Below are 13,159 nucleotides of genomic sequence, written 5' to 3' on the forward strand. Positions count from 1 at the left end.
CATTAATGCACAGATGGGATTCGAACCCACGACCCCAGAGACAAGAGTCCCACATACCTTGTGACAAAAAATGAGATATCTCCCTGATCAGCATATCAATCCAAGTCACGATAAATTGTTGAAAAGTAGAAATAACACACAATTCAAGATTTTATAATTTATTAAAAACTCTATGGAATATGAAAGATCACAAAAACTTTGCCATTTACATATAGCTAAATTTAAAAAACTTGCTAAGTACATTATATACAGCAACACGTATTATATAAATTTTCTAATATACACAATATAACAATGAAAATATAATATTGCCTAAAAGTTAATAGGATGATGTTACTAAGGGCAATCTAATCAGGACTAGTACAGGTAAGCCTAGCTTAAATCCTACCCTTTTAGTTTGGTCTTTTCATTCATCAGGATGCCCTTACTTTGGATTTAGCATATTTTAATATCAATTTAGTTGATGGGATTTATCAATAATTAACCTAAAGAACGGCGAACAGAAAAACTTAAAATATACTAAACTAACTAACTAAAAAAACATTAAGAGTTATTAAAACACTTTAATTGTGACAAAATATGTTCAGTTAAGTTTAAAATAATTTGATTTAAAGAACGTATAATCTTCAGTGAAATTTTGATATAGTACTTAAAATTTTCAAACAATACATTGTGACTGGTAAGTGGATTCGCAATACCTAAATACATATAATTTAAATATCCACGAGATTTTAATAAGTTTCATATCAATAAAATTTAGTTTCTAGGCCTAATAAAAGTCTATGATATCAAAGTCAACACAACTGCGCATAATAGTTGATTATAATTTTTATATTTATAATAACTGGTCGAAAAATCGTATCGTATTTTCGACACAACTTTTGATAATTGATATTTCGCTTAGCAAGTTTTCTTAAGAAAACATTTTTACATATTATCTATTATATATTTAATAATATCGACAACTTACAGTTGCATTATATTTTATATAGTTCTTTGATAGACAATCCATAATTCACTAACGAATCTCTATACTGCCAAGTGCCAATAAAGTTTCTAAAATAAAAATTTATTGGTATCGACCACATGATAAATCAGCGTTAGATGTATTTATTAATAGTTTAAGTCTTATAGTAATCGAGCGCAATATTTTTTGACACTGACAATTGACTTCTCAGTGTTAGGGCGCGTTCAAATATTACGTCACGCAATTTTTGGAGATTTTTGACCCAATAACGTAACGTTTTCTGTATCCAATAGTAAAACGTTTCGTGATCATCCAGTGACTCTTTTTACCAAAAACCTACCATTATGTAGTGTATAGTACTGGAAAGTAGAAAATAATATTAACGCGCGTAATTCAATCTCCGCCCCGCGTAACGTTCTACAAGAGGAAAAAAATGCGTTACGTAATACTTGAACGCTCCCTTATTTGTAAAGCTTAGTACAGTTTATATCATATTTATCCGCTCACATTTCTTGTGTAAGCGAATCGCCACTCGCAGTTACGTGGGGCCCAACTGGCGTGGAGTTTAGACTGCCGTAGGTGTCCCCCCCCGGCCCAACCCGCCAGTGTCCCCGGCGACGGGTTATGCCTAGAAAAGGGGCAATGCTAGCGAGATGCTGTGATATTTGATGTACAATCGCCCAAAGCTCTTGTATCACCTTTAGCCAATCAAACTATTTGCTACAAATTAAAATGTATTGTATAATATTTGTCGAAACATTACGCGATTTAATTTCAAACTTGCTATGAAAAGCAAGTCGTAAAGCGCGTCAATTTGGGCGATAGTACAGAGTTCTGTAACTATCGTAACAATATAAAAGCTACCAAATAAAGCTCTATTTACATTTAAAAAAATTATGTGAAATATTGACAAGTTAATGTTTAACATGAGCATACAATAAGCACTCAATGTAGCTACGTCAAATTGTTTCGATAGCACATCTATAATTTAATATTATTAAACTCTTAAAAATACTTTCTAACATAAAAGCGTATGAAAATCTATGGTCCCGTGTGTAAGCGAACTGAAATCTAAAATGTTTTTGAAGTTATACTTCTTTGACGTTAGAGAAAATATGATGAGTAAACTTTTACGATGTGCGCGCACACCGTCACAAAAAACCGACACCCTGACGTTCGCTATAGTCAACATTTTTAACTAGATAATGCTTTATATTAAACCTTTCAATGTTTTAAATACCTTTTTTCTACTGTTAGTGTCGTGTTTTCTACAAACGTAGAACAATTTTTTTTATCTTGTTACGCCAAAGAAGAATAACTTCTAACGCGTGTACATAAGTAACATATAAACAAAAACCTTATGTTAAGCGATACCGCCGCCTACACTAAATGCCAGAGGCTTCGCCAGTGCTTTGCCGGCATTTTAGAAATTGGTAAGCTCTTGACTTGAAGGACCCTAAATCAAATTTCAATATTTAACCCAGACCAGAAACATTAAACTTCTCGAGAATCGAACCCAAGAACTCCGTACTGACCGTAATGTTAGACTTACCGGTCACAATTCTCTACACTTTAATAGTGAATATATAATAATTAAAAAACAGGAGGTGTAAACTTCGATATTAATTTTAAGTCCTACCAGTACAATAGGACCCAAGGGGCCTTAGTATTACAGTAGTAGTAGTAGTATTAGGGCCTGGAACACAGTCGAAACCCCGTGTCTATGGACGGCTGTTATCACTATATAACTGCTTCTTCGCCCCATATCACATAGTCTATATATATATATATATATATTATGTGCTGTAAGTGATACGACATAATATGTAATTAAGGATAAGATTTAGAGTCGACAAGTACTTTTGTATGTCTAAAACATACTGGAATTTCGCATACGCATGAAGTGTTTTGAGCATCTCGACTCTGAATCTTGTGTGTGTGTGTGTATTACGTTAATGAGGTGCATAATAAATGTATCCTTACGCTGTTTTCACTTGCACTGAGCAGATCCTCATCCTATCAAACAAAATCATTTAATATTGGACCTCGCTTAATATAGTGACGAACCATGCGTAAAAGCTAAGACATGCAGGTGCTCGAACAAAAAAATAAAACAAAAATAATAATAAACGAAATTTATTTCAAACTTTACAATAATGTCAGTTACATTTAACCATAACCTTTGGATGTGTTCCCTCTAATTAAGTACTATATTAAGTAGAGATTCTAAGGAATCGAAGCTTAAGTTTCTGAATTCCAATAAAATAATTTCACTATTGACACACATTGCACGTATACGCTACACTAAGATTTTTACGTAAACGTCTACGCAAATGTACTAAACCATGCAATTCAGAAACGAGAAATCTCGGAGTACTATTCGAAACGATAGGAACGTAGGTAATCTCACAGAATACATCACAAGAATAATACCTATAATTACAAAAGAAAATACTCCCCAAAAAAAAAAAAAATAATAATTTGTTCTTTTTCCCAGGTTATAGACGTACCTGCAAGAATATGTCATCTGTATTGTCAATCGATTTTGACCCAGCACCATGGGTTAGTTGCCAATTTACCCATGTTAGTTGAAAAATACAATGTGCAACCTAACAACAGCGTAACTAACACAACCAGTGACGTCAGCATTTACACAAAAAGGTCTGGACTACCCTCCAAAAGTAAGAAATAAATAATATTCGATATATCGCATTAAACGCGTCCAGGCCTTCCGCGAAATCCTACATCGCCGGATGAACTACTGAATCATAAAAGATATTGACTCAAGTATTTGGTATCACGAACTACCCTCACTAAACATAGGAATGTCTGAGTCAATCTCTCCGCAGATTAACAAACATCGATACACAACGACTTACACATTTCTCATTTTCACATGAAGCAAACGAATAAAAAATAGATTATATTATTTAATTATACAAAAATAATTGGCGACCGCGTCGCTGAACTAAAGCCTTGTGCTCAATGTTGCAAGCTTTCGTCACACTTCAGCCGCCCTAAGTACATCGGGTAGGCTTAAGTACAGTGCAGAGGCGAGCCAGTAACAAACAAATTAAATTAAATTCGAATAACTAGGAATGACGTCTGTCCTTCTAAACATGCATAACCATAACCAGCGGTTAAGTCTCAATTAACTTTGAATTGAGTTCACATAAATGCTCTGGGAGAAAACCCCTCCATTAACCGATACATCGAAAGTGGCTTCACCATTTCGAACTTGACTACACGGTCGAATTCCAAATTTTACCCACAAAGTTAGTCCAGAGGTCGGTAAAGTCGACTATATAATTTCCCGACCTCCGAGTTAGTAACGAGATTGAACGATGCATAATAAACAAGCAGTGTACAGCCCAGTTCTTTCAGTTAAATCTTAGGAAATGGCGTAAAATTTTCTACTATTAGGAAATTTGTTTTCTTGCTTTGTTTAAATTCATAATAATGTATTACGAACATTGGTATAAGGTTATTTTTTTTATATATGTAGAGTGTTTCTGTTGGAAATTTATAGGCCAAACATTAATGTACGTCAGAAAGCATTAAAAAAAAAATGTGAATTACGACATGAATATTTACAAATTACAATAAATAAATACAAAATAGAGATCGATAACTAAGCAGAACTGGGCCATCTTTATAAATTGTCAAAATTTTGAAAACGTCAAAAACTTGTAGAAAATCTAAACGTCAAAAATATTCAATACAAAAAAATAAAGGACAAATCTAAAATTATTTATTATCGTATTAAGGCTTTTTAATTACATCCAAAAAACTACTTAAACACATTAGTTCAGCCATACCGCTGGCTCACTTTGTGACTCATTTATTTCTCTAGGCACATTAACAATTTCATGAATTGGGACAACGGGATTGAAGCTAAATAAACTCCAATTGAATTGATCATTACGCAATAAAAGTTTTTTTTTTTTTTACAATTGGGACTAAATGTTTTTTTCGCCCAGTTCGCCCCGAGTCCCTAAGCCGTTGGCGAATCCAAGGAATCGTTCAGTCTCGTTAAGCGGGAAGCGCGTCAAAGTGATATTGCCTGTAAGGGCTTACTCGAGTGAGCGAGGTCTCAGCCACGCCCAGCTCCTTGCCTCGCAGCATCTGATTGGCTATCTTCTGCCTGTTCACGGGCGAACCTGCAAAACATAACTCGCCTGACTTACCTTCTACGAACAATTGTAAACAAATATTTTGGTTACAGATGAGTTACACCAGTTGTTATATGGAAATTGTTAAAACCTAATATTTTTAGGTTTGCTCTATCAAAACTATGGGAGAATTCAAGTATTACGTAACGTATTTGGTGGGGGGGGGGAGTCTTGTCAAACGTTGGGATGCGTTACAGTCACGGGAGGGGGTTAGAACTACGCGTTTAATAATATTACCGCGACTAAAACAATAGAAAAACTATTTAACCGTCTTTCCACCACATAATTGTGACATTAACATTAAAAAAAAATATCCACTTGATAGTCACGTAATACTCAAACGCCAGTAATGAAGATTTTAATTTTATTTGTATGTGATTATCGTAATCCGTTCTAAGCAAATATCGCACCACAAAAAGCAGATGATGCAACAGATACAACCGATTTAAAAAAAAAAAAAAAGGATTACATTAAAAATGAGAATCTTACATAATTTATTAACCAATAAATACATCATTACCAATGCATACAGCCAATTATTATTTATACCTACCCTTTCGGAAGACTCGTTTTGCGCCATAAAGTCTCAAACATTCCAAGTACAGTGAAACAGACAAACACATTTGTTCAGGTCTCCAGATATAGGACACTACACTGATACGTAACACACAATGCCACTCAACTTCCGGTAAATAAATAAATTAAACGATAAACTTATAAAGAAAGCGACGTAAATGTTAGTAAAGCGTAAATAATAAAAAGCAAGGTCCAATATACAAGCGGATACGGTGCAAATAAAAATAACGAAAAGGTATTTGCGAAAATAAAAGAACTCGTAAATTATTTCACGTTTAACACGAGAAAAAGACAAAACATTTGGTGGATTATTATTTTTACTATAAAACAAAACACCAGTTCGATTGTACGGACACGGGCAATGACAGTTGACATTTCGTCCCGAGCGCTAACAAATATGTCAAACATCAAACGTCATGTTTTGACAGCTCTTACGACGTGATTTAAGTCGTTCCGTAATACGTGCCGTAACGTTTCGTTAACGCAATCACCTACGTTTTAGTTTTAGCATTTTTTAAGTTACAGGAGATTCATCTGATGTTAAGTGACACCGCCGCCCATGGACACTGACACAGCCAGCAGGCTGGCTCGCTTTAAAGAATTGGTACACCCTTTGAAGGAACCTATGTCGAATTGGTTCTGAAATGTCATTGGGCAAGCTGGTTCGAAGCTGGTCGTGCGTAGAAATTGCCTTAAGAAACACTCAGTTTTGAAACTGATGCCAAGGTGATACGGATGGTATACTGTATTCAGCCTTGACATTCGATAATGAAACTCAGGTTTCGTCCGAACAACTCTGACCACTCCATGGCAAATGCGGTAGATGGTGCAGAGACGACCCACGTCTCTCCGCAACGCCAAGGGAGAACGTGAACTCGAACGTGGTCGTTGACGATTCGAATCGTTGAATACGATCAAGCGAAAGCTGTTCGATAGTAATCGAACTCAATATAACGAAACGTATCGATTCCGTTTCAACATGGGTATGTATAACGAACTAATAATAATAATAAAAATATGCTCTTTGAGTCCTCAATCTCAGAATATTATTTTCCCGTTAAAGACTCAATTAAAAAATGTCTTATCTTTTTCCATTAGAATAATTGTGAAAAATAAATTCAAAATACAGTTATAGCGGTCAAACAGTAGTAAATCATAACATTAGGTCCTTACATATGAAATTGGCGTATTTCGTACTGGCCATTTTAATCACGATGTTCTCCTCTTTAGTAAGGAATTCCAAATTCAAATTTGTACAGCTATTTACTCAGTTTTTTCGAAATTTGAACAAGTTCTTGCAAGGGAAAAAAATTAACTCTTATGGGGCAGTCCAAATCGCCTTCACAGATTTTATTGATTCCCGTCCGACTGGTTGTTTTAGTAAAGGTATCAATGAACTACCTATGAGATGGCAAAAGTGCATAGAAAACAATGGTTTATACTTTGATGAATTAAATATATTATGTTTAAAAATATTCGACTTTTTGTTCCTCCCATACAAAACGCCAATTTCATATGTAAGGACTTAATACATAATGAATGCACTCCTAGGTGATGATATAGTGAAGGATCTTAAGAGATGGCGATTCCTATTAATATATATTGTTTTTAAATATATAGAATCTTTATTTCTTATTAACAGTTACACAACACAAAGAGGCCGATCAAATAACACACAAATCTATTATTTATGGTTATGTAGGACTCTATACTCTATATTTGAATAAATCTTGGATGTCATGTCATAAAGTAAAAAATAATACATATGTCAAAGCAATGGCGCTGGTGTCAGATGTCATTGTCATTATATGTCACAGAACTCGTAAATGTAAAACGTCAAAGTCTAATCAGTTCAAAACCATTAATATTTTGAAGATCTAGTAGCATTTGGGAAATGAATTAAACCACAAGTTTAAATTTAAAGTGTGTTTATACTTTGACGTGACAGCTGACAGTGTCGCCGTTGCTTCGATATAACCAACTTTAAAAAATAATAATTTAAATGACTATGCAATATACCTAAAAATAGTACCTGTTGAATAAACTTTAAACCGATTAGACTTTGACGTTGTAAATTAATGAGTTCTGACATAATGACAGTGACGTTATTGCTCTGACATATATAACAAATAAAATAGTCAAATACACATTTATCGCTAAATTAAAAAAATTGTGTTTACGCAGTTACCAATCTCCTTAAGATTCTCAAGTGTATAGTGTATAGTGAAAGTGTAGTACGGTCACTTACCGATATAGCTGAGCATGACGGGCAGGAAGATGAGGCCGTGGGCAGCGCCGAATAACACGATTCCGAGGTACATTCGGAAGTAGAACACCTGGAATATAATAAGTATATACTTTTACTGCTAAACATTAAATATGGCGGGTGTGTGTGTGTGAGAGAGTGTGTGTGTGTGTGTGTGAGTGTGTGTGAGAGTGTGTGTGTGTGAGAGTGTGTGTGTGTGTGAGTGTGTGTGTGTGTGTATGTGTTATAAAATGTTGTAAATCTGCTTACGTAATACTTGAATGGCCCCATGATAAATAAATATAATGGGAGTCATAACCACCTTACATTTTTCTATTGGTATTCTAATTTAATTTTTAAATGTAAAAAATTTCAAGGCCCAACCAGGGACCCAAAATCAGGATAAAAGCCTTGACCTACAGGACGCTTCCGAACAAACCGAGAGGTAGAGCCAAGAATAGATGAAAAGAGAAGATTTAGGATCAGTCCAAACTCACCTGGAAGATCTGACTCTTGGCCGTGCCCAGCACGATGATGCCTCCGAACTTGGTGAGCGTGATACCCGAGAGGACAGAGCTGCCCATCCTGGTAAGGGCCGCGGAGGCCCTCGCCACACGACTGTCACCCGGAGACACGCTGAAACTGTGCACCAGGTGGGAGCAGAACTCCACGGCTATGCCCACCGCCATCACCTGCAAATTGTTATTTGCATAATTATCGATTATTGTCAGACCATCTAGTCTTAAAGATCTCTTTAACGAGAGTTGGCCTTTTCCTGTCTCCTAAATAAAACAAAAACTTTGCAGGAAATCAGGAATCGAGGTTCTAAGAAGAAATCATATAATAGTTTTCGAAGTTAAATAAAATACAACATAAGTTAACAAATAATATAAAGTAAATATTATAATAAGTGTAATTTTAGAAGCACGCAGAACGCTCCCGTATAATGGTAGGCTGTTCCTAAAAAGAAAAAGGGATGTTATCGTCGGTCAGCTCGTAAGCACTGAATATATGTATAATAAATTAAATAGGCTGCTTAATGTACCCGCCCACCGTATACCATCTGAACATACGATTAAAGGACTGGCTTATGAACACGCCTTACACAGTGTTGGAAATGCTTCTGAGATCTAATACGTAGTTACATTTCATTCATTCACTCACTCACTCATACACTCATTCATTCACTCACTCACTCATACACTCATTCATTCACTCACTCACTCATACACTCATTCATTCACTCACTCACTCATACACTCATTCATTCACTCACTAGTACCCATACACTCACTCATACACTCATTCATTCACTCACTCACTCATACACTCATTCATTCACTCACTAGTACCCATACACTCACTCATACACTCATTCATTCACTCACTAATACCCATACACTCATTCATTCACTCATTAGTACCCATACACTCATTCATTCACTCACTAATACCCATACACTCATTCATTCACTCATTAGTACCCATACACTCATTCATTCACTCACTAGTACCCATACATTCACTCATACACTCATTCATTCACTCACTAGTACCCATACACTCAGTCATGCACTCTGGCGAGACGGCTTCTATTTTTGGAAAAATAAAATAAAAGCTGTAAAATTAAATTATATACATAAATATATTTAACACAGGTATTTTTTTTTACATAAAAAGGGTTCATAAATGTCACACATTATAATGAATGTGTACTTAATTTGAATAAACACATTTCTATTTTATAATAAATATCTATAATGAAGTAAAAAAACTCACCAAGTTGACGAGCGACACAGCGTTAAGACTGATTCCCCACCAGTACATGAGCCCTCCCAGGTTCACCACGATCATGGTGATCGTCACCACCACGACCTGGAATATCCTCATGTATTATTTTAAAATAAATGTATTTTAATTATTTAATTACAAAACACGGCGAATAAATGTGACCTTAAAAACAATTAAGTCCTAAGCTAATTGTAGCACTCACCAGAGCAGAGAAGAGATCGAAGCCCATCAGCACGAAGGTGACGATGAAGATGGAGAGAACAGAGATCCCCATGGACTTGAGCGTGTCAGGCCACATCGTCAGGTATTGCTCGTAGAAAACGTAGAACACGGAGTATGGGAACACGTTCACCGTCTTGTTCTTACCCATTTCCTGAAATGGTTCAAATTTAAATATAATAATATAATTACAATCTAAAGACTCAAATCTTAATAATGTAATTCAAAATTTATGAACGTCAAAAAAATAAATATACATTATACTCTGATTTTTCATTCCGTAGAATTCTGACATTTCATAAGTGTTGCTACTAAAAAAAGTTCTCCACAAAATTTGTCAAATTTGTCCCTTAAATAAAATAAAATGCTAAGTGTTTTTTTATGTTTTACCTACAAAAACGTAAACCTTAATATTTATTTACTCAAGTGACCTAATGCAAAAATAACAAATATTTAATTATATCGAAATATATTTAAATTAATTAAAGTTTTTTTCTTTAGATGGCATCACTACTAATTCCAGGTTTAGTAAACATTAAAAAAATGTAGCTAACATGTTATTGTCAAATATTATTTTTTACTGTTTGTGATGAAGAGGGACGTAATTATCACTCGCCGTAAAACCACCTTTAATGTGGAGCACCGAAACTAAACAAAATGGATACATTTGCAATCTCTGACACGTCAGAAAATGATAGCTGTCAGAATTCTACGGAATTAAAAATCATAGTATTTATGCTTCTAATTTACATTTACTGCCAGTTCTCAAATCAAGAGCGTTTACGCCACTCTTTATAATCGCCAAGTTTTTTTTGTACTATACAACGTTTGTAAGGAGCTCCAACCATCACACCATGTTCCACATGACATCAGCAGGAGGCATGGTGAAATGACACGCACTTAAAGTCTCGTGGGAACGACACGCAAATATATAAATAATAAATTCAGTGACACCACAACCCCTGATGCCTTGGCCTCAGATTGAATCCGTCTTTGACAGATTCCATGACAGTAATCTGACATGGACGAGATTGGCAGGCCACCACCGCTCGGTCAAATATTATTTACATTTCTTTATTTTGTTGCTGAAAAACACTTTTTAAACGGATTAAAGCTATGTATTATTATTAAAAACTTATAATTATTTACATTTATTTTTTTCTGACGTTTCGCGTGCTTTTAATAATAATACATAGCTTCAATCCGTTCAAAAAGTGTTTTTCTTAATGTGTAAAAGCTATTTCAACAAAAGACAATACCATATTTGGTTGCTTTATTATATAATAATTATATTTATATTAAATATATTAGCATAAAAGCATATATGTATTAAAAATTTGCCAAATTTGAAACCCCAATTGGGTATATATCTCAAGATATTTTTAATTTTGAAATATAAATTTTAAATAGTATTGTCTTTTGTCAACATAGCTTTTACACATTAAGAAAAACACTTTTTGCACGGAATAATAATACATAACTTTAATCCGTTTAAAAAGTGTTTTTCAGCAACAAAATAAAGAAATGTAAATAATATTTGACCGAGCGATGGTGGCCTGCCAATCTCGTCCATGTCAGACTACTGTCATGGAATCTATCAAAGACGGATTCAATCTGAGGCCAAGCTTGAAAAGCACGCGAAACGTCGGAAAAGAATCCGTTTAAAAAGTGTTTTCTTAATATAACATTTAAAGCTTAAAATTAATATTTCTTCAAAATAGAGATAATTTATTTGTTTTTTTTTAACTTGAAGGCCGTTCCTTCCATGGAACACCTCCACAGAGAGCTACAGCTTGCTAGTTCACAAAAGAAAATGCCTAGAAAGAGGACTGTGAACTACTTCCAGCCGTCGAGCTGGGGCGGATCAAACCCGGAATTGCTTCGGGTGGAAACAGCAGACAGCCGATCAGAAATATTCAGAGGTATTCTTCATACCTGTAGGTTTTTATTGAGTGTCTCTGTGAGGTTGGCAGAGATGGCTCGAGCCGCTCGTAATGCCGAATAGTAGTCCGAACTTGTCTTCAGTACTGTGTGGTAGCCTGGAAATTAAAAAAAAATATTCGTAACTGTACCAATCACTAGTGATCAACCTCTTATGCCAACATTGATACGCCGGGCATCGAACCAACAACAATTGGATCACGCCATCTCTATATTTTTCTAAGGGAAATTATAGATATCCAAAGATGAATCAGTTAAATCAGTCTGATAGTTTTGAGTATATTCCTTACAAACATACAAAAATCAACAAATCTCTCCTCTTTAATCCACTTCTAAAGAAATACTTTATATAACCCAAAAACTTGTATTTATAGACTTCAGGCGTATGAAAGAAGAGAAAGAGAAGGAGACTCACCCTGGAAGTAAGTGGCGCCGACCCTGGCCTGAGTCTTGTTGTACATGTGGTAGTTGAGGGCCTGTCCGTACGCGGCGTGGCCGGCCTTGACGCACCCGGTGGCTTCGGGGTTGTCCTGGAGGAAGTAGGGGATGTAGCGCTCAAAATCTCCGGGCGTGGGACGCTGCTCCGGCCCCACCAGCGGCATATTGCATTTGTTGCAAGGTGGATTACCTGGACACATTCGTAAATCAGACAAATATAAGCTTCATTGTATGTCAAAACCTCTTTATGGTTTTTTAAAGTCGGTTAAAAAGGGAGCGTTCAAGTATTACGTAACGCATTTTGGGGGGGGGGGGTCCTCTTGTAAAACGTTACGATGCGGGGCGGGGATTGAATTACGCGTTATTGACAATATTATTTTCCACATTCCAGTACTTTACACCACATAATGTTAAGTTTTAGGTATAAAGAGTCACTGGGGGTGGTCACGAAACGTTTTACCTTTGGACCCGTTTTATGGGGGGGGGGGGTCAAGAATCTCCAAAAACTGCGTGACGTAATACTTGAACGCTCCCAAAGATATTTGCGGTTAAAGTAAAGAATATAAATGAAAGTTTATATATGTGATAATTTTTTCACCGCCAATACGGTAGAATTTTTAACCGACTTCAAAAAAAACCCCAAGTTCAGGTAATCAGTTCGACGTGTTATTAATTAAAAAAAAAATTAATACATTCAACCAAAAACAAAACGTAAATGAAATAAAGGTGTTTCAAAAAATGTATTAAACTAGGTATTGAAGCTTCAAATTTTATGTAACAAATTACACAAAGTCAAAGTCAATAATCATA

General features: G+C 35.3%; 1 protein-coding gene across 5 annotated transcripts in view; it reads right to left on the bottom strand.

The window, feature by feature from the left end:
- Positions 1–148: 148 nt before the first annotated feature.
- LOC123713504 (NPC intracellular cholesterol transporter 1) overlaps positions 149–13,159 on the bottom strand; it is a 59,269-nt gene continuing 46,258 nt past the window's right edge. The window contains exons 18-25 of one of the 5 annotated variants that reach the window (XM_045667204.1): positions 12,327–12,539; positions 11,906–12,009; positions 9,954–10,124; positions 9,740–9,835; positions 8,458–8,652; positions 7,964–8,051; positions 5,045–5,127; positions 2,838–2,983 (exon numbers count right to left, since the gene is read on the bottom strand). In XM_045667204.1, coding sequence (XP_045523160.1) covers positions 2,915–2,983; positions 5,045–5,127; positions 7,964–8,051; positions 8,458–8,652; positions 9,740–9,835; positions 9,954–10,124; positions 11,906–12,009; positions 12,327–12,539 — 1,019 coding nt within the window. In that variant the 3' untranslated portion in view covers positions 2,838–2,914. Of the gene's footprint in view, positions 1,596–2,837; positions 2,984–3,087; positions 5,128–7,963; positions 8,052–8,457; positions 8,653–9,739; positions 9,836–9,953; positions 10,125–11,905; positions 12,010–12,326; positions 12,540–13,159 lie in introns of those variants that run through there. The other 4 variants (XM_045667208.1, XM_045667207.1, XM_045667206.1 and 1 more) reach the window with 4 other exon arrangements.

This window comes from Pieris brassicae, chromosome 8 (assembly GCF_905147105.1).
Source record: "Pieris brassicae chromosome 8, ilPieBrab1.1, whole genome shotgun sequence".
NCBI classification, from domain to species: domain Eukaryota; kingdom Metazoa; phylum Arthropoda; class Insecta; order Lepidoptera; family Pieridae; genus Pieris; species Pieris brassicae.